Source organism: Eschrichtius robustus, chromosome 11 (genome assembly GCF_028021215.1).
Source record: "Eschrichtius robustus isolate mEscRob2 chromosome 11, mEscRob2.pri, whole genome shotgun sequence".
Classification (NCBI taxonomy): Eukaryota; Metazoa; Chordata; class Mammalia; order Artiodactyla; family Eschrichtiidae; genus Eschrichtius; species Eschrichtius robustus.
Genome location: NC_090834.1, coordinates 30,226,954 through 30,254,280, shown reverse-complemented (window position 1 = coordinate 30,254,280; position 27,327 = coordinate 30,226,954). Strand labels below are relative to the sequence as shown.

The 27,327-nt window shown below is 36.0% G+C and overlaps 2 protein-coding genes across 3 annotated transcripts in view; one reads left to right on the top strand and one right to left on the bottom strand.

Annotated features, from left to right (window-relative positions):
- The window catches only part of KBTBD3 (kelch repeat and BTB domain containing 3), a 49,405-nt gene extending 49,016 nt beyond the window's left edge, over nt 1–389 (bottom strand). For both annotated transcript variants that reach the window (XM_068555418.1, XM_068555419.1), the window contains exon 1: nt 7–389. The gene's annotated coding sequence lies outside the window, so the exon portion shown is untranslated. The remainder of the gene's footprint in view (nt 1–6) is intronic.
- AASDHPPT (aminoadipate-semialdehyde dehydrogenase-phosphopantetheinyl transferase) lies at nt 305–25,994 on the top strand. Its single transcript, XM_068555420.1, has 6 exons — nt 305–581; nt 2,561–2,786; nt 14,168–14,289; nt 14,910–15,071; nt 22,093–22,164; nt 23,999–25,994. The coding sequence occupies exons 1-6, from the start codon at nt 399–401 to the stop codon at nt 24,161–24,163; spliced, it is 930 nt and encodes a 309-aa protein (XP_068411521.1). The 5' UTR covers nt 305–398; the 3' UTR covers nt 24,164–25,994.
- The last annotated feature ends 1,333 nt before the right edge of the window (nt 25,995–27,327 follow it).

The window sequence follows — 27,327 nt, the reverse complement described above, 5'->3', positions numbered from 1 at the left end:
ACCCACCTGGAACTGCAGTCTCCGAAGTCTCCACCCCAGTCTCTGCCTCCACAGGCCTGATTGCGATTGGCTTGCACCTCTGTCCCGTTATCTCTTCTCCAAGTGTGAGTGGCGCTCTATACGCTCCTGGCCTTTGTCCCTCCCTTCGCTCGCCTCCGAAGCCCCGCCCCACGTGACGGTCACGCGTTGCCGCAAAGCGCAGAGGAGGGTCTCCACTTCCGCTCCCGGGGGAGGAGGTGGCAGAGTCGGTGGCGGGGAAGTGAGGGCTCTCGGTGAGAAACGTGCAGTTGACGTAGCGCGACGCTCCGCCCCCTCCGCACGGGCGCCGGGAGGAAGTGGGTGGGGCACCTTTAGTGTCCGCGCCATCAAGCCCGAGGTGGCGGTGAGGTTTTCAGTGTATGGTTTTCCCCGCTAAGCGTTTCTGCTCGGTGCCAGCAATGGAGGGCGTGCGCTGGGCCTTTTCCTGTGGCGCTTGGCTGCCGAGCCGAGCCGAATGGCTGCTCGCGGTGCGATCGATCCAACCCGAGGAGAAGGAGCGCATTGGCCAGTTCGTCTTTGCACGCGACGCTAAGGCAGCTTTGGTACTACAGGTCTTTCGTATTGAGGGCCGAGGAAGCAGATGTTGGGGATGGTGGGCAGGGCTGTAGAGACTCCCCCCTCCCACGTTAGCGTCGGCGCCAGCTTGTGGCCGCCCCAGGGCGAGAGTGGTAGGTGCTGCTGACTCTCCGGTGTGTGCGCGCGGCCTGGTCTCCACCGTCTTTGTAGTCTACTCGGAGGCCTCGTCCGCTGTAAAAATTAGCCCCTCCCCCGTTGTAATTGAAAATAGAGATCGTGCTAAACCCTAAAATAGGTGTTGAGAAGGCCTACAAAGTAGTTTTTTTCCCCACAATGGTTTTTTTCTTATTTTTAAGTTATCAAAATTTATTTTTCCTTGCTTGGGCCCATAGCACATTCTTAGCCTGTTAAGTATCCCACCATTCTCCATTCTCCTGCACGTGATAGGCCCTAAGAAATATTGACAGTATGACTTACTTTAGCCTTGCACGCCGTGGAACTGGAAGAGTCCAGCCTCCTTTTACCAGTGAAACTGAAGTCAAGGAAGGATGCAGTCCTAGGCATACCTTTCTGACTAAATAGCTTGGGAAACAGTACTTTAGATATAATTGTTTATTTTACTTACGTATTTTTAGCAACAAATGGAAACGGGTTTCAAAACGACTTCTGTGTATTATAGCGCAGTTTGAAACAGCTGCTAACTACAATCAAAGACTGTTACCTTGAAAATGTTCCTCTATCAAAGCACTTTTTCGTTTGAAATGTGGGCTGATTGATTTTTGAAGGCATATTGGTGAATATTTTTATACTTTCTGTAATTTGTAAGAAATTGTGAAATTCAAAGTCTTGCCGTATTTAAGTCATTGTTTAGAACTGAAGGGGAAAAAACTTGAAAGGTTTTGCAAAGTATTATCTGCCTTGTTATATCCTTAGGTATTTTTGTGTGATTTTAGTCATTTCTTTTTTTTAAATATATATATATTTTTAAAATTTATTTATTTAATTTATTTATTTTTGGCCACGTTGGATCTTCGTTGCTGCACGCGGGCTTTCTCTAGTTGCGGCGAGGGGGTCTACTCTTCGTTGTCGTGTGCGGGCTTCTCATTGCAGTGGCTTCTGTTGTTGCAGAGCATGGGCTCTAGTTGCGCGGGCTTCAGTAGTTGTGGCACGTGGGTTCAGTAGTAGTGGCTCGTGGGCTCTAGAGCGCCGGCTCAGTATTTTTGGCACACAGGCTTAGTTGCTCCACGGCATGTGGGATCTTCCCGAACCAGGGCTCGAACCCATGTTCCCTGCGTTGGCAGGTGGATTCTCAACCACTGTGCTACCAGGGAAGCCCCATTTCTTTCTTAATAATTAATGGAGGAAGAGAGTGGATGGGGTATATGTGAAAAAAGATAGGTCATGCATTGCTAATTGTCGAGCCCAGTGATAAGTATACATGATCTAGAAATACATGCACATATGCACAAAGATGTAAGTATAACAGGGTTGCTCACTGGGGAATTTTTTTATAATAGTAAAACTAGAGCCAGCCTAAAATATCCAACAACAGGGGAATAGTCAAGTTGTGGCATCTTGATAGTATGAAATGCACAGGCCAGATGGTTATATACAAACATGAAATAATCCCCAACACTTAGAAATTTAAAAGATTATACATAGTAGAATAGTACATATAGTAGGATTTCATATAAATAGATGGATAGATAGTAAAAGCAAATGAACATATTTTGGGTACTTAGAGAAAAGACTGAAGGGATGAATACTTGATAACATTGGTTACTTGTTAAGGGGAGGGAGGGAATTGCTAAAGAGGGACTTTAACTTGTCTGTCTTCATAAGCATTTCTTAAATCTTAAAGCAGGATATTTAATACTTACGTACTTTTAAAAACTTTAAGAAATGAATATTTTAGAAACCACAAAAATAGACTTTGTATGTTATAGGCAGTGTTACCTAAATCTTTAGTATAGACATCAATACTTACCAAATGTTTTATTAACAGGCTGGTCGTCTGATGATAAGGAAATTAGTTGCAGAGAAATTGAATATACCTTGGAATAATATTCGTTTGCAAAGAACTGCAAAAGGAAAACCAGTTCTTGCGAAAGACTCATTGAATCCTTACCCCAATTTCAACTTTAACATCTCTCATCAAGGAGACTATGCTGTACTTGCTGCGGAATCTGAGCTACAAGTTGGAATTGATATAATGAAGACTAGTTTTCCAGGTAATGTTGCATTTTTGTAGTACAAGAGTTATTAAGTGTCTTGTCTTAGTTCTTACCTGTTGAATAATATCAGACAAGGAGATGTAGATATTTAAGTTTAGGAAAAATGTGCTCAGTACTCAAGGGTAGTATATCTGAGAGAGCAGGGTATTGTCGACTGAAAAAAATGCACAACCCAAAACTTGAGAATTATTCTGCAGACTTTCTGAGGACTCAAGTCCGGGAAGCAGCCTCTCAAATAGCTCTGAGAGACTGCTTCAAAGAGATAAGGGAGGAACCAGGATATATAGGAGTTTTTTGCAACAAAGCCCGGTAGTCAGAACATAAAAAGATTACTGTTAATTAAAGAAAACCAGACATTTCATTAATGAATTTAGCACTTTTCTGTGTATGGGAAGATGCAAGAGTTTGGGCTTACTGAAATTATTCCTTTGATATGCACCTTAATTGTCTAGGGCCAGTGTCCTGCTTTTCTCCATCCTGAATCCCCTCAGGGAACACAGTTGGGGGTGGCTGTTGGCTTGAGGGCCCCAACATCCTTTGTTTACTATATATTTTCTTGAATGTTAACAGACTTCTACATAAAAGATAGATTCTCCATTACTGGGGATTCATATAATACTTTGCGTAGAGGCAAAGTGAAAACAAAGGTTTTCTTTTTGAATTATACCTCAGCTTGTTAAGTAAGACTAAATTTGAAACTATTCTCAAAGACTGTTAAATTTTCTAAAGAACAGTTTTTCCATAGCTCAGTTTTTTTTATTTAAGTAATAAATGTTCAATCAAATTGAGCTCAACAGAGAGTCAATTTTGAGTATCATTCTATTAAAAAAATAGTAATTATATGTATTGTAAGAACTTGGTTTCATTTAAGTCTTTCCCAAAATTAACCAATTAGTTGTTGGTTTGTTTAAAAAATAATAATCTCAGTGGTAAAGTATATTGTAGTCCTTAAGTAGAGATAACATGTATTTGTACTGTATCTAAATATAGCTCTTTGTAGCACATTTATATAAATGAAAATGAAGAGCAAGCAATTATTAAAATATTTTAAGTTGTTTATATTTTGCCTTAGAAATTTGTAATTGGTGGCTGTAGGAACTGCTAACATTTATTGTGGGGTTGACTATACCTAGGTAATTTTACTAGAACACAGGTTCTCTCAACTAGTCTATAATTTTCATCATCACTAACATTAGTGTGCACTTACTGTGTGCCAAGACATTTTCCTAAGTGCCTTACGTATATTATGGGGTGGGTGGGACACAGCATACTATCATTTTTATTAAAAGATAAGTAACAGGATAAGAAGAAAGCTGTTAAAATAAGAGAACCAACATTTTCCTAATTTCATAGTGCAGTTTCCTAATCTCCACACTGTGTCTACCACAGGATCTTTGCTTATGTTTCCCTTGGACTAGAATATTTGTAATAACTTTATCCCCCACCCCCATTTCTGCATAGGTAACTTATTTACTGGTTAGCTTTCACTTTAGTCTTACTTTAGGGAAGCCTTTGTGGACCTTCGATCTAAGCCAGGTTCTTTTGTTCTAGGCTCTCATAAAGTATATTTCCTTCATTCCAATTATATATTTCATTTTATAATTATTTTTCAGGATGTTGATTGTCTTCCCAGTGGTCCTTATAAGCTGTATGAGAGCAGGAACTGTTAGCTAGTAGCTATATCTACTAGCACGTCTGGCACCCTACCTAGTTCAAAATAATGTGCAATAAATATTTGTCAAATGAATGAATAAGCACTCTGTGCTGCAGTAGTTAGGCCTCAGAGTATTGCTGTGAACCTCCTCTCTCATCTTTATTGTCAGTGTCTTTACTCTGAATTTTCCCACCAGCAGCTTTTTCTCTGACCTGATCATAAATCTATTAAAACTCTATTCTTAACTTTGTTCAGAAGGAGGCTATGCTAATGATAACAGGGGTTCTTGACCCTGGATAAGCATCAAGTCATTTTTTTTTAACCTCCTGAAATTGTTTGCTACATTTTGTATGCACAGGTACATTTTTCTCAAAGAGAGGGTCTGGTTTTTGGCAGGGTCATAGAAGGCTTATTGTGAACCACTGTTACAGAGGATTCAGAGTGGGCATGCAAATGAGCCCATAAACTTCATAGCTTTCTGTGGTCCTTATGTGACCTTTCCCTAAAAATCAGAAATTATTGGAGAGACCATTACTCCTTAGAATGCAGTCAGCACAATTACACAGTAATGGTTGGCTCATCAGGTTGATATCTGCTTGGAAATTATGCCTGTGAGACACAGATTTAATTACAATTGGCTTAATGGGCAATGTTGGCTTATGGTCAATACCAGATAAACAAGTAATTACTAATTGAAACTTAATAAATGATAGGAAGGTAATTGAGCAAAAAATGAAGGTTCTGTTAATTATATTTTATTAGACTTTTTTTATTCACCATCTTTTTTCATTGCTCTTGTTTGACTAATCACAGTATCCAGGCCTTTTCCTATTTGGCTGTTTCATTGCCTAAAAGCTATTGATATATCCAGTAATGCATTGCGGAAGAGCTATTTTCCAGTTGTCATTAGTATTGTTACTGTGTCACTAGTGTCTGAAAGATTAATGGACACAGCATCATTTCTCAGGAAAGTAGACACTGGTTTACTTCACTGGCGATTCATTTGAAATGCTCTGCTTATCAGAGTAAGTGAGGAAATTGAGCAGGGGAAGTTTCCAAGAGTTGCTAAATGATGGAGGGTAAAACAGTATAGGAGCAAGGGAAGTATTGTACTTTGTTCCGGGCGTTGTTATTAGATTATCAACTCTCAACATGGAGTTAGACTTTGGGGGCATCGTGAGTATATTGTAAGACTCAGTTCCGTTACTCCCATTTTGTCTGCAGGTAAACATCGTGTAGGAACTTGTGGAGTCTTTCCTTATCACATTAGACATTTCTGCTAGGTGCAGATCATTTCCCGCCATCTCCCAGTTCTCCCATTGCTGCTATGGCAAGGCAGGAGAGAATATATTAATGGATGTAAGAAGTTTTGGGTTTCTCCCTTCTAGCCAGATGCCCACAATTAAGGACCCTGTTGTAACCACCACATTATTCTCTGCTTAATGGAGAGAGGAAACTTATACAAAAATAACTGGTGCATACTTGGCACTCAGTAAATAATTGTTTAATGGATATCCAGAGAAGAGGGATTATAAGATATTGGGGGCCCTAGTATAGATAAATTGCCAGTGCAATACAGTCCCAACCCTGGGGTCAGGAGTGGGGTGAGGTGTTTTGTAGGTCATCTTTATAATTTGCTGTACCCAACTGAGAAATATTGGTTGTTTTTCCTTCATTTTCTAATTTTTATCTACCACTAAAGGCTTTTGCAGTTAGAAGTATAAAAGTAAGGATTGTATACAGTATAAAAGTATGAATTGTTCAGTTTTGTTCCCATGTTTACAAGGCAAGATAAGACATACAGTATAAAAATTATTAAAATTTGGGAAAAGACCGAAAATATTTTTCCCCACGGGTTTATACTTTCAAGTTCACATTTTTGTTATAAACTTTGCTGGATATTAATTGGCAGGACAAAATGACTCAATATTTTGAGATTTAATACTAATTTAATAGCTTTGAAATGACTGTATCTTAGAACTGCTCCTCTTGAACAGTTGTTATGTAAATTAAGTACAGTAAGTATGAAGTAAGTGGTGATATTATATGATAGCTATGGTAGAGCCTATTTGTTGTCTCTTTCCACCATACTATTTATAGCACTATTTTAATAGCTTCTTATTTGGTTCCCCCTCTTCACTTCTGTTCTCTCTCAGTACATTTTTGGTACAGAGTTAGAGTGGTCTTTAAAAATTTCCTTAAGGCAATTTTCTTAAAACTTTTAGGTTGGTTCATAATAAAATTCAGTCCCTTTTTTTTTTTTTAATTTATTTGTTATTTATTTATTATTTATTTTTGGCTGTGTTGGGTCTTCGTTTCTGTGCGAGGGCTTTCTCTAGTTGTGGCAAGTGGGGGCCACTCTTCATCGCGATGCACGGGCCTCTCACTATCGCAGCCTCTCTTGTTGCGGAGCACAGGCTCCAGACGCGCAGGCTCAGTAGTTGTGGCTCACAGGCCTAGTTGCTCCGTGGCATGTGGGATCTTCCCAGACCAGGGCTCGAACCCGTGTCCCCTGCATTGGCAGGCAGATTCTCAACCACTGCGCCACCAGGGAAGCCCAAAATTCAGTCCCTTTAACATGACTGTATCGTCTTATTCTCATTTATCTCCCTACTTGCATTTTTAGCCGCTCTCTGCTCACTATTTTCTGTCCATACTCATCTTTTATTACCTTGAATGTAGCAAACTTTTTCCTGTTCAGGTCATTTCAGAAAAGCTGATCCCTCTGCCTGTTCTTCTCTTTCGAGAGTACCTTAGACCGGAAGGATGAGAAGTAGCCAGTACCAGTACCTCCTCAGAAAGGACTTTCCTGACCACCTGATCTTGTTTTCCTTCCTGGCCTTTCTCATTTGTAATTATAACTTAGTTATTTGATTATTATCTGTTCTCCTTCATTAAATAAGTTCAGGAGCTATGCTTGTTTTGTTTTTGCCACAGTATACCTAGTACTTAGCAGGGTGTCTAGCACATAGCAGGTGCTCAGTAAATATTTACTGAATGTACAAATGATAGTTCTCAATTTCACATAAAATATTCCTAAAATTTGTTGAAAAATTAAAAAGTGCAACTACAGTGAAAAATGATATTCATATCAGATTCTAGTTGGAATATAAACTGTCCTCATCAGTGAGTTGTGATTAAAAATAGTTCTTCCTTCAAGTCTTCTTCCTCACCCTGCATTTATCTCCCTAGCTTCTTCTCTCCTCCATTTGCATCCATCAGATTCGGTTTCCAACTTTGTTGCTGCTACAGTCTGTAGTGTCCAACTTAAAATTTTTCAACTTTATGATGGTTTAAAAGCAATTCAGTAGAAGCAATACTTTGAATTTTGAATTTTGACATTTTCCTGTGCTAGCCATATGCCATTCCATACTCATAATGCTGGGCAGCAGCAGTGAGCCATAGCTCCCAGTCAGCCACACAATCACGAGGGTAAAACAACTAGTACAACCATTCTGTTTTTCACTTTCAGTACGGTATTCAGTACATTTCATGAGGTATTCAACACGTTATTATAAAATAGTCTTTGTGTTAGATTATTTTGCCCACCTGTAGGCTAATATAAGTGTTCTGAGCACGTTTAAGGTAAGCTAGCCTAAGCTGTGATGTTCCGTAGGTTAGGGGTATTAAATGCATTTTTGACCTAAACTATTTTCAACTTAACAATGCATTTATCGGGACGTAACCTTACCATAAGTCAAGGAAGATCTGTATTCCACTATTGTTTGTGATCTACATTCTAAGCTGATCTACATTCTTTTTGGATCTGCATTTTGCAGGATGTGCAAAATGTTGTTTTTTGTTTTTTGTTTTTTTTTTAACTTGGAGATTTACAGCCAGCAAGCAGCTTAAATAAGTCACACTTCTCTTTGTGCTCTGAACTTACTGGAAAACCAGGTCTTTACTGGCAGGTAGTTTTCCCCTTTTCCAAGTTACAGGATGGGTCTTTTCCACTGTGCGGAGGATTTGAGTGGGATCACAACATAGAACTAGTATTTATTGAGCAACTTCTGTGTGTTAAATGCCTTCTATGCATTATCTTATTTCACCCTCTTAAGCCTAAGTTGTAAGTTATTGTTATTTTATAGAGTAGGTTAAGACATTTGCCCAAGGCAACTAAGCTGAAAAGTAGAATATCATGGATTTGAACCCATACCTCAAAGCCTATATTTTTAGACACTGCATTCTATAATATATGACCTCTCAATACTAGATTTTATTGATATCTGTTTAAGGATTTGCAAGTACAAAATCTGAAAAATTCCATGGAACAGGGTTAATAAATGAATTTAAAGTTTTTATGAAGGAACTGATGTCTAAGAAGAGTATACAAAGTTTAGTGAGTGGGAACTTGCCTTACCATTTTTTAAACTTATATTAGGCATTGTAAACAAAAGAGCGTGGTGTTAGCAAAAGAATAGACAGCTAGGAGGGTTAAGAGTTAGTGCCCAGTATTTCTACGTAATATTTCAATTCAGCGGTTAAAGATTAGTTTATTTATTAAATGGTGCATTACTCTAATTACTAGGGTAGCTTGTTGGCTACTTGAATTTGCTCTTCTGTGAACTACTTATTAATCTTTTCTAATCCATGTATAAAAGCTCTTTATGTATTATGGATATTGACACTTCATTGACCAAATCTGTTACAACTATTTTCCCACTCTATTATTTATCTTTTGAATTTGGTTGTATTTTTTGCCGTATGAATTTTGTCTTTTATTTAATTAATATATCTAACTTTTCCTTGATAAATTCTGAACTCTGTCTCATTTAAAAAAAAATAATTAAATTGGTAAAAGATTTACTCCAACCGTAGGTTATAGAGTCTCCTAGATTTTGTTCTAAAATTGCATTTTTTTTTTTAACATTTAAATCTTTAATTACCCTAGAACTTGTGTGTATATGTTTTACATACTGATGGCTCAACAGTTATACCACCACCAGCATTGGCTAGATTGGGAATAAACATGTAAAGTGCCTGGAATTATTAAGTACTTAATAAGTAAATGTTAGCTCTAAGTTTGTTGTGATAGTTGTTACTGTTATATGTATAGAATGGTGTTTCTGAAATGGTGGTCAGGATATTAAAATCAGCCAGGATGCCTGTTAAAAATGCAGGTTCCTTGAAAAAAATGCAGGTTCCTTGAAACCCTCCCAGACCTCTTCAACTAGAATTTCTTAGATACAACCAAGGATTCTATATTCAGACAATTTCTCAGGTGATTGTTAGACATATTAGTGTTTGGGAAACTCTGTATTAGATGTAATTTATAGAGCCAACAAAAAGAAAGATTGTAACCCATCAACTTTTTTTTTCATGAGTAAAATCATCTGAAAGCCATTAGATCCTTGTTACCCAGTGTACAACAGAATTAATTAGAATTAAATTTTAATAACAATTACTAGAACACAATAGAATTGTATATTTGGCCAGATTTCTGAAAGAAGGATGCCTTTTAAACTTAGAAAGATAAGAAGAACCCGCAAAGTTAGCATATGTGATTGATTTCATATTAAATCTCTTCTCTCTCACAAACTGGGGCAAATAAGACAGACAGAGGTTAATATTGTTAATAATTAAAATACTTGTAAGTATTGATAGAAAAGCCACTTAAGACTAACCTAATGGGCACAGTGGTTAAAAATCCACCTGCCAGTGCAGGGGACATGGGTTCAAGCCCTGGTCCGGGAAGATCCCACATGCCACAGAGCAACTAAGCCCATGCGCCACAACTACTGAGCCTGTGCTCTAGAGCCCACATGCCACAGCTACTGAAGCCTGTGTGCCTAGAGCCCGTGCTCCACAACAAGAGAAGCCACTGCAATGAGAAGCCTGCACACGTCAACTAGAGAAAGCCAGCACATAGCAACGAAGACCCAACACAGCCAAAAATTAATTAATTAATTAATTTTAAAAAAATACATTAAAAAAAAAAGACTTATCTAATGAATGGACAAAGACTTGATAAAACATTTCACAAAAGAGGATATATATATAAAACAACTACCACAATAGCCTTAGAGCTAACATTTATTAGGTAGTTAATAGCGCCAGGCCCTTTGTATGTTTATTTCTTAAACTACCCAGCTCTTTTTCCCTGTTTTATAGCTTAAGAAACAGCCATAGTGAAGTTAAATAAATAATAGTAAAGAAGTGTTAGAGCCAGGATTTGAACATTTGACTCCAGGGGCATAACACTAAAGCTAAGAGTATATGAGTGTGTCTGTATAAATGAATTAAATTGTGTGCATGTATGTATTAGTTTCCTAGGGCTCCTAACAAAGTACCAAAAACTTGGTGTCTTAAAAAAACAGAAATTTATTCTCTGACAGTTCTGAAGGCCAGAAGTCAAAGTGTTGACAGGGCCATGTTACCTCTGCAGATTCCAGGGAAGAATTCGTCTTTGCTTCTTCCTAGTTTCCTGGCAATCTTTGGCATTCCTTGGGTTGTAGCTATATCACTTTACTTTCTACCTTCATTGTTATGTTGCCTTTTTCCCTGTATTCTCACTTCGTGTCTAAATGTTTCTCCTTATAAGGACACCAGTCATTGGATATAGGACCCACCTTAATCCATCCTAATTTGATTGCACCTGCAAAGACTCTATTTCCAAATAAGGTCACATTTTTAGTTTCTATGTGGGCATGAGTTTTGGAAGACATGGACCCTCACAGTTCAAACCCGCCTTGTTCAAGGCTCAACTGTATAAATTATTTTGTTGTAGGTTACTATTGTAGGTTACTACTCTGTTTAATAAACTTTCTAGTTGCTCTGCGACCTTGGTTAGTTGATCATTGCAGAACACTTAGTTAATATCTAGTGCTGCTTTCCCTAAAGATTAAGCTATAAGATGAGGGATCTGGCTTTTCTAAACCTGGTTAGTGGTTCTATATAAGTTTTTCAGTTATTTTATCTTTATTTTATCTTTTTTTTACTTAAGTTCTTATATGTCTATTAAATCGAAGATTGTAATAGACATGAATATGTGTTGGTATTATTAGGAGGCTTTGCCAACTTATGTGTCTAATAATTGTGCTGTCTCAGCTAGTTTGAGGGGCAAACATACTATTCTGGTATTTCCTACTGATTTTTTTTTAATTCCAATTTCCTAGATAAACTAAGTCCTTAACAGAGTACTCATTCACTGTGTATTTTCATCATAATGCCACAATGTGGCGCTGTTGTCTTTGGCTGAATATTTACAAAGTCATCTTTTTCTGTTGCTGTCAATCTCTTATTTTGTGGGATATGGTGCTCTCAAAAGTATATGAAAACACACTCATGTCGGATATTTTTTTAGCTGTACATGATCAGTTATGATTGCTTTCCAGTGGTTGTGCTAGATTGCTTTTTATATTAAATGAGTTTTTTTTTTATTAGCGTGAATATTTAAATTTTTTCCTCGATTGCCCCATCATATTTAGGTAAAAATCAGGGGGTTTCTTGAAGGTTATGGAATTATAATTTGAAGAAACCAACAAACATAATGACACTATAGATGACAACAGGCATGTCTTTTTAAATTTTAGGCTTTTTGGATAGTATTCTGTTAAAACTACAATTCCACTCAAAATATATAATGCTGTCTTCCAAATCCAAGGTAGCTGTTCTTCTCATTGTTATTATTTACACTATTTGTACCCGAATCTATTCAAGAGGAAACAGTTTACGATTTATGTAGGTATAGTGCTCCCAGTGTTTAAAATCTCCAGATTTACTTTTGTAACTTTTGCAGGCTTGCTTTCTTTACTTTCTTTAGTGTTTTATCTGTCAAGCCAGTATGTACTAGTGATGCTTGCATTTTAATAAGACAGTCTTTATTTAAGGGGCTTGAGGAATAAGCACCAGACTATCAAAGGGGGTTCATAGACCCAAAAGGGTAAGAATCTCCTGCCCTGGGACTCCTAAGGTCCCAGTTTAATATTTCAGTGCTGTTGCATGAAATGACTTTACAGCTTTGCAGGGCTGCTTTTAGGAAATAATAGCCTTTTAACATTAATATGAACAGATACAAACAATAAACATTAGTTGATTAATAAAAATGGATTGTAAAGTTATCTTTCTTAAGAATAGTAGAGGGCTAAAGAGTAGACAGATTAATTAAATGAGTCTGTTGAACTTGAAAACAAACGAGGATCTTTGCCTTGAAGTGAAGAACCACATATCACTGGAAGGTCATTAGAAGTATTTCCTAGGTAAACAAGAGAAGACTGTTTTGACTGTTTTGAAGTAGGGATGGTGGGGGAATTGTAGACAATTTTGTGGGAGAGCTCGTTTTTAATATTTTCTACCCTTGAGGTAACTATGGGAAAGGTACTTGGTTACTGTAGGAGAAACTGTAAACTCTCTATGAACATAAGGACCCATGTCTGTTTTGGTTACCGTCATATTCCTGGCATCTAGCACTTGGGTATTTTTAGAGTGAATGATATAGTCGTCGTTCTAAGTGTTGAATTCTCATGGGGTTAGTTAGTGGTTAAATGCCAGTAAAGCATTAAGTAGGGGGATTTGACATATTTCTTCTTTGCAGACATGCTATGGTTGCAGCCAGTTGGGGATGTCAGATTTTGGAGTTGAGTATTTTAGAAATGGGAGTTGCGGAGTAGACAAGCTATGTTAACAGAATCTGCAGAGGGACTACTTTCAAGAGGCTTGCTGGAAGTAATGTAATCATGAACTATGGATACAGGGCAATAGAGCATTTAGGAATAATCTACCACATAATAGTTAACGTACATTTATTCATATAGTAAACATCTGTGATTCACCTACCTTGTTGCCAGACTTTCTGATTGACCAATTAGGCTGTAATTGTGTGAGGCTAAGAACCACGACTGATTTGTTTTTAACCATTAGTTCAATTCATATTGGTATAGTATTTGTACACATTCTACATACTTGTAAAATAAGTAAATGAATGATGATAGAAGGTTTCTGCTTAGTAGTAAAGATAGACAAACACATAATTATAATATTTTGAAAAAATATAATATGAAAGGCATACCATATATTTTAATTTGTGTCTTAGCTCTTAGTTCTGGGAGTCAGATCCTTTGAGTTCTATTTATTTTTAGGATGCTATGTAAAATTTTATTGTCTATGGAACAGTGGAGCTAAGGATATACTTGAGATTTTTTTTTAAATGAGCCAATAGAACAGAAATTAAAATCTGTTTTTATTTGGAAAAGTCATATTAGAAAGCATGTTTAAAAAGAGTTATTGTGAAGGAAGTAAGTGTATATTAACTTTCCAGTCATGTTAATAACTTTGGATAAAAGAACACTCCTTAGCTTTCTACCAATTCCCCCAAAATTATAGTAAAGAAATTGTTCCCTGATTTTCCTGTGAAATAGCAAAGCAAAATTTTAAACCCCAGCATACTATTGCTCTATTTTAAGAGTACTTGTTTTGGATTTCTGATATTCTATCATATATAGGAAATTTCCTCTAGTTATTTAAGATTTATAATAGGTTGGCTGCTAAATTTTATCAAATTTTTGGTGAGCATCTATTTATATAACCATATGTTTTTTCTCCTTAATTATTTAAGAATTCACAGAATTTCACTGTTCTCTTAAGCTACCCTTCTCTCAACTTATTTTGATTTGCTGATATTTTGTTTAGGCTTATTGTGACTGTATTCAAAAGTAAAGTTAGACTATAGTTTTCTTTTATGCTCTGTCTAATAGTTCTGGTAATTCTCTGTTTCCTCAATTGACAGGTCGTGGTTCAATTCCAGAATTTTTTCATATTATGAAAAGAAAGTTTACCAACAAAGAATGGGAAACAATCAGAAGCTTTAAGGATGAATGGACTCAGCTGGATATGTTTTATAGGAATTGGGTATAATTTCTTTCTAGTTTTGAGAGTAAGCCCCTGTGTTGATTCCATTATCTTTGCTAAAAACAGGAGCAAAAGTCCTGTGGTAAACCTGTAGTTCATACAGTGTTTGAAGTAAATAAGTCATTACTTGGGAACTTCATGATTTTTATGTACACATTATTATATCATATTTAAGAAAATTTAACATATATTTAATGCTCAACTAGAAGATACTCTTAAAGCTAAAAACAAGACAGTTTATTTATCATTATTTGTAAATATTTCTGTCTTAAAGGATCTCATACACGAGACCTTATTTAACAAACACTTATATAATATTATGTGCCAGAAAACATTATTGTAAGCCCTTCATAAGTTAGTTAATTATCATAACAACCCCACTAAGAAGGTACTACTATTATTACATGTTATACATGAGGGAATGGAGGCAAAGGGAGCTTAAATGATTTGTCTTAAGTTCTCACAACTGGTTTGTTTCCATGCTACTATAAGGGTAAAATAAATAGCTTACAGCTGTAAAGTAGTAAAGAATTAAAAATCCATATGTTTTGGGGACAGTAGATTTTATGAACAATTTTGTCTACTAAAGCTCTAAGAGAAAATGTCTGTCTGTATCTTAGGCACTGAAAGAAAGCTTCATAAAAGCAATAGGTGTTGGATTAGGATTTGAATTGCAGCGGCTTGAATTTGATATATCCCCATTAAACCTGGATATAGGCCAAGTTTATAAAGAAACACGTTTGTTTCTGGATGGGGAAGAAGAAAAAGAATGGGCATTTGAGGTAAGAAATGTATCAGAATTGCTATAACTATAAGAATTTTCTTATTTTGTGCATGTGAGTATATGCTTAACTTGGGGAGGCTAGTCATTGAAACTAGACGCATTTGGAATCCAGTCTGTGTGCTCTGAAGGTAAAGTCAGGGATACTATGAGCGCAGTAACATTTAAGCTGATACTTGAAAGATAAGTCATATTGCATTAAGTAAAAGAGAAGGGAAAAGAGGCCCTGGAATAAAACAGCTTTGTGTGTATGAACAACTAAAGGATGCCATTTTGTCAGTGTACTGTGTTGAGGGGATTTGAGAGAGATGCTATGTTAGGCTGATGAGATCATGTAGGGCATTATGGGTTGGTTAATATTTTGGTCTCTTTCTTTATTTGGTTTCTGTCACTAGCAATTCTTGGTTGCTAGTGAGAAAAACCTAACACAAATTCATTTTAGCCAAAAAGACATTATCGTAGGTTACTAGAGTGATTTATATAACCAGGTTTCAGAATTGGCTAGAATTAGGGACTGGAAAACTCAGAACTCTTTTTATCTTTTACTTTTGCCTTCCTGGCTTTAGTTTTCTCCCACCCACATTTCTCATTCTATACACCAGCTTTCTTAACTTTATCTGGTCTGTGTGGCAGGAAACATGACTGCCTACCACTCTTATGTGTAACAATTTGTACTTTAAAAACCCTCAGAGATTGGTGAACTCCCTTTCTGTTCAAGCCCTATAAGCCCTGGAGAAAGCCTTAGGTTGGGTGTTAGGTGCTTATCTTTTGACCAATCATTGTAGCCAAGAAAGTGTGTTACAACTTGTATCAAGTGTCCAGAGCCCAGCAAATGGATTGTATTATAATGTGGTTGTTCCCATAGTCATCAGTATTGTGTGCAGAGAAAGTCAGTATCCAGAATAAAGAATTCATGATGAATGGATAAAATAGAAGGTGTTCACTAATTTTCTCAAGGGAATTTAAGAAGGTTTAAATAGAGAGTGGTAAGATCAGAATTGTATTTTAAGACCAAGTTCTGTCTATGATGGTATATGGAGGTTAAGGAAGTGAGGTGATAAAGATGTTATGATCAATTCTGTGACTTATACGACCATCTGTTGAGATACTGAATACTAGAGAACAAGTGGGATTTAAGTTTGAGATACCATAAAAACATCTAAGTGAAGGTGTCAAGCATGCGAATAGAATGAAAGGCTGAGCTAAAGGAAAAAAATCATAATCATTAACACGTGGATGGTAGTTGAAGCCATGGGATTTACAGTTGCAGCAGTGAGATTACCTAAGGTAGAATTGAGAAAGACCTAGAACAGAGTCCTGAGAATACTTTTTAAAGGTGGAGTGGGGAGGAGAATGAGAAAGAATGACCAAAATGTTAAGAAGTAAAATAAGAAAGTAGTGTTAGGGGGATCCAAGGGCAGAAAGTATCTTGAGAAAGAGAGTTGTATCAAAACTGCTAACATACCATGTAAGGTATTCTGTGAATTAAAAAGTAAATTATATTTAGGATACTGTATTTTTTAATACAATTTTTTTTAAAAATAATTCATACTGAAAGGGGCAAACGTCAGCCATTTCATTCATGGGGAATCCTTTATGGTGCCAGATGGAGCAGGCCTAGTAGCAGGGTGAGGAGGGAAGAGTCAGTGATGGGGCCAGCTGTGCTTAAACTTTTTGGGTGACAAAGATGTCTGAGTTCCTGTGGACCAAATAGATGCTGTGGAAAATGGACCTGAAGAGTCTTGAAAGGACCCGACCCAAGAGGAATTCCAAAAAGAGGCAGTGGGCATTCTACTGTGTATTAATTGCTGAGGGTAAGAATTACAAGAAGTCAGCTGTTAAATGCACTGCTAGTTCCAGGCAGTGGTACAGGACAGAGGAACTGGAAGTAGTTCTCTGAAAATTCCTCAGATGCTCACTAAGCTAGCATTTGGATACTTGATGTGACCCAGAGTTCTAAAAACTAGATTACAACAGCATTGATCATTACTTTGCCTGTTTCCTCTATCCCTTTTCTCTCTGCCACCTACCTTAAGGAAACCAGAGCAGAAAAGCAAGGTGAGGCCAAGGAGAAGAATGTGTTCTAAGAATTGAAATGGGATTTTTTTTTTAAGCTGAAAGTGACTGAAGAGCTATGGGGTTTGTCTAAGGGCTTGTTCAGGAGGTGGGAAGGGAGATCCAGCAGGGCATATTTGAAGACATCTGCGGAAGAAAAATTAAATTCTTTACTGAATGTACCTGGGTGTTTTGCCTATTCAATGTACCAGTTAGAAAAATATAAAAATAATATATGTTAGATGCATATATTTAAGTGTGGATTATTTTTATACTATAAACAGGCCTGGAAGGGGAGAGTAAACTTAACAGAATGAATCTGGTGGTATGGATAGCCAGAAGCCAGGGTTTGAGGGGAGAATGATGAGCGTAGAGCCAGGGGAGGCATACCTAGAGTCAAGAAACAGACAGGAGGTTCCTGTCTGGGCATCTCCAGGTACCCCCACAAGATAAAGAACCAGTCTTTAGGTATGCAGCTGAGGAAGGGCTATGATTTCATTGTACAACCGTGGCATGAATGATCTTCACTGTCCTTTCCTCCCTTTCGTTCAGTCTTTTCCTTTCTCACTCAAACACACTAAATTCACCCACACTAGAAGAACTAGAGGTGGCAGCATAGTGAATGAGGGAGCATCTGCATTTAGGAAGAGAGGTGAAATCAATTCCTTTCCCTATTGGAGACGTCCAACCCTGAATTAGGTTTGAGCTAGGATAGTGGGAGGAAGAATTTCTTATGAAATGAGAATAAAATTTAATTTGGGTCAAACATTTTTCAGAGAAAATTCGATACTGAGAATGACCAGAAATGTCATTTATGAGATCTGATCAAGATTTCATCCAGGGAAAGAGAAAAATGAATTGTCAGAACTTGTTTAAAGGGAAATGGTGAAAGAGAATAAGTTGCCTTCTGTTCCTACTCTATAGAATCCAGCTCCTTTAGTAAACTGAAAACAAGGTAGGAAGAAGTTTCAACCCTTCCCTACTTTTCATGGGTAACTCCAAATGAAACCTCTGCACAGGACAACTTTGTAGCCATCTTGCTCTTCTCTCCTTTCTGTACTGTGTAGAGACAACTTCCTGAAAGAGAGTCATAGCCAAACATGATTAGCCCCATGGCTTGGTTTTTCCTCCATAAGTATCTGATGACTAAATTTAAGCACACAGGGTATTTTAGAAAGTACCTTTAAAGGTATTTTAGAAAGTACTGTTACCTGGGTTGGAGACGGGACAAATCCCTAGAAATAGTACATGTCAGAGACTGTAGTTTTCATTAATTAATGCATATAGCCAATGAATAACTGAACTACTTCAGACTTATAGATTCTCTTCCTAGTGTGAGAACTGATAAGCTAAGCGGAAAAAATAGTCCTGTTCCTGTAGGCAGCATTAAAAGAGTGCCTGCAGGATACCAGAAATAGGGTCTAGGCTGCACGTGTGGATATGGAAGGTATCTATTGGCACACAAATTAATGGTGCAGAAGGCTAAGGATACTATCCTCATTTAAGCAGAACTAAAGGACAGAGCCATCATAGGACATACGGTAAAATTCTGCATCCCGGGAGAAAAATGAGCGTTTATTTACTTGGAGACTCAAAAGAAGAATATGAAATGAAAATTATAAAGCAAATGAGGATTTAAAAAAAAATCTGCTTAGTGTTTTGAATAACATTCGAGAGTTTAGCTATGAAATAGAAGCTGAGAGCTTTAAGGAAAGAATAGGCTTGTCATTAAACGAGAGCTGTTAGTGGAAGATAGTCTGTGAAACCATCTAGAAGTGTATAGAAAAGAAGACAACAGACTGAACCCTAAAACTCTTATATTTAAGAAGTAAATTTCATTGCCACCTTCTAAGTATAGACATTTTCCCAGGCATCTACTGTTTTCATGGATCCACTCTCACATTTAGCAGTTTCAAGCACACTACCTTTCTGCGTATGACTACCAAACCTTTAACTCAGTTTCTTTCACTCTTCAGACTCCTATTTCTCACTGCTATGTATTTCTCCTTGAAAACTACACAGACACCACAAATTCTGCAGATAAGTCAAAATAATAATTGCCCTTCAAGTTATTTTCTTTTTCTAACTTTACTTTTTTTGATGGTACCACCATCCAGTCATCCAGGATTAAGAAAACCCAGACCCATTTTCAGTTCCCCTCCTCCTCCCCTTGTTATACCAATCCCTCTAATTAACAGTGATGTGCTGCCCTCTGAAAACTCTTAGTGTGGGCACTGTTTACATCCAACTTAGACTAATGCAGTAGCCTCCTAACTGGGTTCCTCTTCCATTATTTTGCTTCATCCTTCTTCATTTTTGGCCGTTGTTTCCCTATATACACTCCACATTGCAGCCAAATCACAACCTGCTATCTGCTATGCTTTAAATATCTCCAACCCTCTTGTATTTATATTTGTTTTAATTCTTCTGTGACCTCACCACCACCCACCCATCCACCCTGCCCCAATCTCCTCCTTGCCTTCTCCTTTAACAATTTAAATCCATTTCAGGTGCCTTTTCTTTATTTCATTTAAGACCAAGCTTTTTTTTTCTTTCTTACAACATACCACATTTTGCCTCATAATTTTTGTACTTGTCTACTTGCTTTACTTTCCCAGGGCTCCCTGAAGGCAGGGGCAGTATCTTACTTAGCATTGTATCTGTTACAGACCTAAAATGCTAGCGTGGACATAATCAAGAATCCATTATTTATTACAACAAATCCTCCAAAGAATTTTCCACTTACCTGAGTATTGTATCTCACACCTGGAAATTAATACTCTAGAAGAAATATGAATTCTTATGCCAAGAGGAATCTCATGTTTTCATAGGCTCTCAATTTTCATAACCGGTTTCTGTTAGGAAAGTTAAATTTACCACCAAAAAGTTTCAAGTGATGAGATTAGTTGAAACAGAAATTCTTTGCTTTTGAAAGGAAGTGCTTTAAAAAGTAGAAATATTAACATTTATGACAGATTTCTTCAGTACTTTACCATTGGGAAAACATTGTAAAACTTGAATGATTTAAGTTATACCTTAAACTTTTATTTTACTTTGTTTATAAGGTGAAAATACACACTAAGAAAATGACATACAATTTGACTAAAGCAGGTTAGTCTTTGTAATCTAATGCTAAACTATCTCCTGAAAAAGTAAAATATTCTTGCTCCCTTTGGGTTTGTTGGAGATTTTAAGGAAATTTTGGTATTCACAATAATTTTATGGGTAAAAACCTATAAGTTTAGGAAATTTTTGAAAATTTATAAAGTCTTAAAATTAAGTCTTAAGTTCAGTAGCATTGAATGTACTGGCTTAACTAGCTAGCTAGCTTGCTGGTTTCATTTCTTTTTTCAACTAATATTTATTATAGATGTACTAGGCAGAAAGGATTTAGGGCAAAGGTGATCACCTCATAGAACTTTTATTCTAGTGAGACATCGAATATTAATGTTTGATAAACTGGAGTCATTGTAAAATAACTTCTCTAGTTTTGCTGTTTTCAAATTTCATATTTATGTGATGTTGATGAGGTCTGAGTAGATATGGTGAATATTTTGAAATCAGTCTCATTGAATTTTGGCTTATAATGAGGTAAGTAAAAAAATTGAGCATTTTAGTGGCATTTTAGTGGACAGGCTGGATGAAAACTAGTTATTGCCCACGGTTACCTCTTGATATTCCACCTTACAGACACTACAAAACTGCTGATCTAAGTTGTTTTCCAAAAATAATTATAGCCAAAACATCTCTGTATGTTACAGTGTTTATATTATTGATACATTCAGTGTAAAGAATGGGAGTTGATACATTCAGTGTAAAGAATGGGAGAACCATGTTCAAAAAGAATAGTTTTGTTTACAATAACAAACTTTGACCTATTAAATGTTTTCTCATACTTAGCTAGTTATTTTTTCTTCTCTTGGAGTGTTTTCTTAAATTTATCTCTTTTGAATTTCTTTTATTTATTTATTTATTTTTTGCTAATTTGGATATCTTAACGTATGAAGATATGAGGAAGAGGATGAAGGATGAAAAGTCCCTAAGTAATACTATTTCTGATTGTAGTTTCCTGTTGCAACTCATGTCTTATGGAAGACTGCCTTAGTAAAGTGGCTTTTTGGTGAAATTTTGTTTAGTTTTTAATAGTTGTTCATACTTTTCTCTGTTAACTGCCTCAATGTCTATTATATTTTAAATCCCCCTCCCCCTTTGTCTCATACATAGGGGAAAATAGGAAATTACATATTTTTTAAGTCTTACCTATGAATTTCCACCATGATTTTCCATAGGCTGTAGTATGTAGTTAACTAAATGCTTATAAACCAGTGTTGCAATCTAATTTTTTTAAATGTACACTTTAAGCATATACAAAACTAACATCACCAGTGAGGGCAGATGGCTATCTAGATGTGCCTCTAGATAGGATACTTTATCTATGTAGTATTCTTGTTAAGAATGTATAATATAAATGTAATCATTAAGAACCATCAGACTGAAAATAGCCAACATTTATTAATAAAAAGTGGGGGATGAGGCTTGTATTTTAAAATACTAACATCATAAAAGACAAAAGCTAGCAAGACAATGACAACTGAATGTAATACTTGACCCTAGACTGCCTCCTGTACTGGAGGGGGGGAAATGGTATAAAGGACATTACTGGATTAATTCACAAAAGTTGGAGTACAGAGAGTAGATTTAAGTATTATTTTAATGTTAAATTTACCGAAGTTATTAACTACTGTGGTTATGTGAGAGAATGTCCCTATTAGGAAATATATATTGAAATATTACAGAGTAAAGGGCTGAAATATATGTGACTGTTCCTTCAAGTCAGGGGGAGTGGAGATATATATGTATGTATGTGTGTATATGGTTGGGGGGAGTGAAATTTTTTAAATGTAAATAGAAATATATCTAAGTTTCTATATTTAGTATTCTCTACTTACTTATGTTTTATTTTTCAGGAAAGCAAAATAGATGAGCACCATTTTGTTGCAGTAGCTCTTAGGAAACCAAATGGATCTAGACATCAGAATGTAAGATTTTAAGATTTCTCTGAGTTTTTTCTAAAAAACATGTATTAAAGTTGAATTTGTTATTTATTGATGGAAATAATCATTTGGTTTATATCAGGTTAGAGGTTTTGGCTTTTTTTTTTTTTTAATTATAGACTTTAGAAGTGTTCATTATATAATCCTTAAGATCATCTGGGATTTCACAGAAATGTTTTAAAAGTATGTTACCTGCTTCTTCACATTCAAATACACTTAAATATGACAAAGAAAAAATTTTGGTGGTACTGTCCTAGTATTCATATATTCAGTAGATATTCAAGATAATCACTGTCTTGGTCATCTTAACAGTGGTTTATTTCCTGGTGAATTGGGGCTGTCTTTGAATATTAAGGGTACCAAGTTGAGGGATAGTGAGTAATGGAATTATCTGTCAAATTGAACTCCTTCCCCTTTTTATAATACTCTCCTAAATTATTTCCAAAAATGTGAGAGATCTTGTGATATATTCTAGCATAACATCAATTCTTCCAATCAAAATCGATTTTTACTTTCTTCTGCTATTAATTGGTAAGTTGAGAAGTTTTTTAAAAAAGAAACCTTAGGGTCTTGACTCAGCCTACATATAGTTGTGATTCTGTGGAAATATTTATTTAAGGAATACTGATAATGTCACAATAATTGAAACTATATGCTTATTATTATTTTTAGGGAATCTGCGTGAGAGAATGTAGTGTGATCAATATGTATGCGTCATTACTTTTAGGAAAAAAGCTCAGTCTACAGATCATGCCTTTGACAGATTAAAAAGATTAAAATTCTTCATAGATTATTTTCTTTTAAAAGGGATGACATGTTAAAATTGACCCCTGTAATCTGAAGATGTTCCAACCCAGGTTACCTGTCCTTGTGTGCTGAAGTCTCAGCATTACCCTTTCTGCAAATACCTTATGATTCCATAGAGCTTTATATTTTTTGTAATGTCTGCACATGGCAGTACTTTCTTTTTATTTCCCTGGAGACAGCCTATTTAGGCAGCAGTGGCATAGTGAGAAAAGGGTGAGGGTACTATTCAGAAGACCTGGCTGAGTTTCAGGCTCAGGTCTACCATTTAACCTGTGTTGTAAGCTTGTATAAATTGATTGATCTTACTGAGCCTCAATTTCCCCATCTATAGACTTGGGGTAACAACCATATCAGCATAGTTATGAGAATTACATCATATAAAATAGATATTAACCTTGTAAAAGCACTGTAGAAGACCCAAGTACTATCTTTAGTAGAATGTATAGAATGTTAAAGACAGTCCACACTGGGCTGAGTTGTGAACAAAGGCTCTATCACAGAGTATAAGATATAGTTTAAATTTAGTGTTGAATGAGTCATTTCCTAATGAAGTGTTGCACCTCTGTGTGGTTATGGGTATTTTACCAGACGCACCCTCTAGAGTATTTCTCAAAAGTTTGCCTGGTGGTCCCTCTCTATCAGAATAACCCACCTGCTTGTTAAAGTTATATATTTTGGGATCCTTTTTGACTCATCTACTAAATCAGAATTGTTGGATGTGTGGCTCAGTAAATCTACATTTTAAACAAATACCACAGGTTATTGTTATCTACAAAAAGTTTTAGAATCAAGTTATTTCATATTTTTCTTGATTTGTTATATTGGCAACACTAATATAAGGAGTAGAAGCAATTATCTAGAAATGCTACTGTGTTGTAATTTAATGTTATTGAAGTATAATTTAATATTGCTGAAATGTGATTACTGATTTCTTATTTTCCTAATTCTAAAATTGACCATAAGATTATTATGCAGTATAACATTGAGGTAATCTAATTTTTTACCCTTTTAGGTTTCATTTCAAGATGATTCTAAACCAACCCAGAGGCAGTTTACTATTCTCACCTTTAATGATTTAATATCATCTGCTGTTCCTATGACCCCTGAAGATCCTTCATTTTGGGACTGTTTTTGCTTCACAGAAGAAATTTCAATACGAAATGGTACAAAGTCATGATATGATTTTCTAAGTAACAAAGGGAAATGAAAACTGTAATCTTCTGTATTCACTAAAAATAAATGCCTGAGAGTATCAAATTTTATTTCACAAAACAGTTTAAAAAAGAAGAAACAACTTTTCCTATTAAAAAGGTAGACTCCCAGTTCAGGATAGCTCACTAGAATACATGTTTACCTCTTCTTCCTCCCCAAAATCGCATTGGGTTTACTGAAGAAATAGAAACTGGTGGGAGAATCTTAAAGTGATATATGTACATTTTAGAAAACAACAGAAAATGTGAATTCACAAGAAGGGAACATTCGAATTCCTATCTTTCAGAGATAACTATTTCAGAGGTAACTATCCCTAAAACCTGGAGTATCTTCCCAGTCCTTTTTCTTGGCAAACGATTCCATATTAACATAGTTACTCTTTTTTTAAATGGGAACATACTATTTTTAATTTTTTTTTCTCTGAACTGTACATCTACTGTTCATAAATATACTGCTGTAGCATAACTTTTAGTGACTCTAAAGCATTGTGTTGTACGGCTTCTATCAGGATGCTATTGACCAGAGGTAATAATGTTCAAATATAATCGGCTTAAGTAACCAAGGACATTTATTGTCTCACATAAACAGTTCAGAGGTGTCATTAAGGACACTTTTTTTTGCCTCAGCCTCAGCTTATTGGTTTTGCCTTAGGCTTGTCTCCCTCGTGGTTGTAAGAGCTGCTGCTGTAACTTCCAGCTTCACATCTTCATAAAAATTTCATCTAAAAGGCAGGAAAGGCTGTTTTTCCTCTCACATCTCAGTTTTGTCAGTGAGGAAGATTTTTTCCTCTTAAGAGCCCCCAGAAAATTTCCCCAAAGTTTCTCTTGACTCAGATCAGCTCACTGAGAAAGTTGAACTATGACACTTTGGGGTAAGGAAGAAGCTAAGGCAAAGTCTGGGGGAATGACATCTAGGGGAAGCCCACTGTCTGCCATAACGGAGGTGTGCCACAATTTACTCATTCTTTCTTCTGTGTTAGACATTTTGAATGTCTGCAGTTTTTACTATAAGCAGTGATCGTTGAATATCCTTGTAACCACATTTTGAGGTACGTGTTTAATTATGTCCTTAAGAAAGTAAATTTCTAGAAATGGAATGATTGGTTCAAAGGAATTAAATAAACATTTTTAGAGCCTCTGTAAGTATTGCCAAATCGTTCTCTAAAAAGGCTGTACAATTTATACTTCTAGTTATTGTTATATGTGTGACCACTCTCTCACCCCCCACCTACATACTCTCTGGTCATCTGTAGATAGGATCTTTTTTTAAAAAAATTAATCTATGCCAAAATAGGTGAAAAAATGGTACCTTATTTTTTAAATTTGTGTTTCTTTCATTACAAATGAGGTTGGTATGTCAGTGTTGTTATTCACTGTTTGTATTCTTTTTTTATAAACTGCCTGTTCATTATCTTAGCCTGTTTCTATTTTGGTAAATAAGACTTAATTTAAAGTGGAAACATTATATATAAGATGCCAAGACCATCATATTGATGACAGAATCTATTCTGTGGTTGTAGTGCATGTCTTGGGGAGTTAAAAGTCTTATAATTGTTGAATGTCAAGAAGTGAAATAGTTTCATTGGTTAAAAGTTGTGTGTAAATTGTATAAAATTAGATACTTTGCTTAAGTAAAAAAAAAATTTGGAATGTTTTATAATTTTTTATTTCATTAAGCATGCCCAGATATTCCAAGCATAGTAAATAACATGTTTTTAAAAGATCAAATAGCATTTATAGTAGAGGAAGCATTGTTATCCCTAGCATGAGTGTAATGGTGATATGAAAAATTGTCATCTTTCTTGTCATTATAATAATAAAATAATTAACATTATTGAATTTTTATGAGCCAGGTACCGTGCTAGATTTCTGGGGGGGCGGGGGTGGGGGGTTCTGTTATTTCTTAAAGTTTCACATAGAATCAAATGGATTCACATAGTTTAGAATCAAATAGATCTATAAAAAATTCTTTTGCTAAATGAAAAATACCACTCCCTTGACCTTCCTCTCCTATTTCCTGTCCCCAGAGCAAGCTGTTTCACTGGTTTTATTTTGTTGTTATTTATTACCATATCTTCAGGTAACATGCTTATATTGCTTTTACTTGTTTTCAGTTTGAGATATTTCTTTAATTCCTGATATAAAGCTTTGCTCTTCTGCTTCCCAACCATTGCACTTTCCCTTCCTGCTCCCCTTTTCCCAGCATATGTAATTCAGTGTTTACATTATTGACTGTGATTAAGAATGTTTACATCATTAAGATTATGTAACACTGTACAGCTAAGTGATGTGTTATTCTTACCCTGTACTGCATTTTTATTTCCTTGACTTAATAATTTATTTTGTTTACATGGGTTTCTATATACTTACTGCTAATTAAATCCAAAACTCTACGTTCAGACATACCAGTTGTTTTATCAGTTTCATCCATCTTGAAGAAATTGCTCCTGGAGCAATAATCTGTTTTGTCCAGTCTGGACTTTTTGCCTTCTGTGGCTGGGGCACAGCTGTCATCCTGCAATCTCTTTTCACCATCATCCTAGGAATTGCTTGTGTCTCCCCTATATTGGATTCCCTGATTTCCCATTTCCTATATCTCATGTCTGTCTTAGATTTACTCCTTCATTTGTGTGGATCATATCCTCAAGTAGCTTCCTGAGAACAAAAGGGGCACAGGAGATACATTTTTTTGCAGAGTGGTATAGGAGATCCAGCTGTAGATGCATTCACCATGTCAACACTACCGTTTGCTGCCGTCCACACTCGCACTATTCCTGAGCTCATTTTGGACACTTTTAGTTTCTTTGTACAGTAAACGTAATTCAGCTCTGGCAAAAAAAAATGGTTTCTGTTAATAGTTTCCTGCATGGGAACTCTGATGGATTGATTTTTTAAAATGGATCTATGTGTGTACGTGTGCACATACACATATTGCACATACCCCTTGCTATTCAAACTCAGGAATTGAATGGATTTGGATATATTTTTCAATTAAAATATTCACCATCCTTACTACTAAGTATCTGAACCTCAGAAACTAATTAGATTTGGGTAACTAAATAGCCCCTCACTGGCTGAAGGACTGCCATCTGAACTTGAACAACTAAACAGATTTATACGTACATGTATA

Coding starts and splice junctions, on each gene's coding strand:
- AASDHPPT (XM_068555420.1), top strand. CDS start 399: ATGGTTTTCCCCGCTAAGCGTTTCTGCTCGGTGCCAGCAATGGAGGGC. Junction 582..2,560: donor GCGACGCTAAGGCAGCTTTG/GTACTACAGGTC, acceptor TTTTATTAACAG/GCTGGTCGTCTGATGATAAG. Junction 2,787..14,167: donor AATGAAGACTAGTTTTCCAG/GTAATGTTGCAT, acceptor CTCAATTGACAG/GTCGTGGTTCAATTCCAGAA.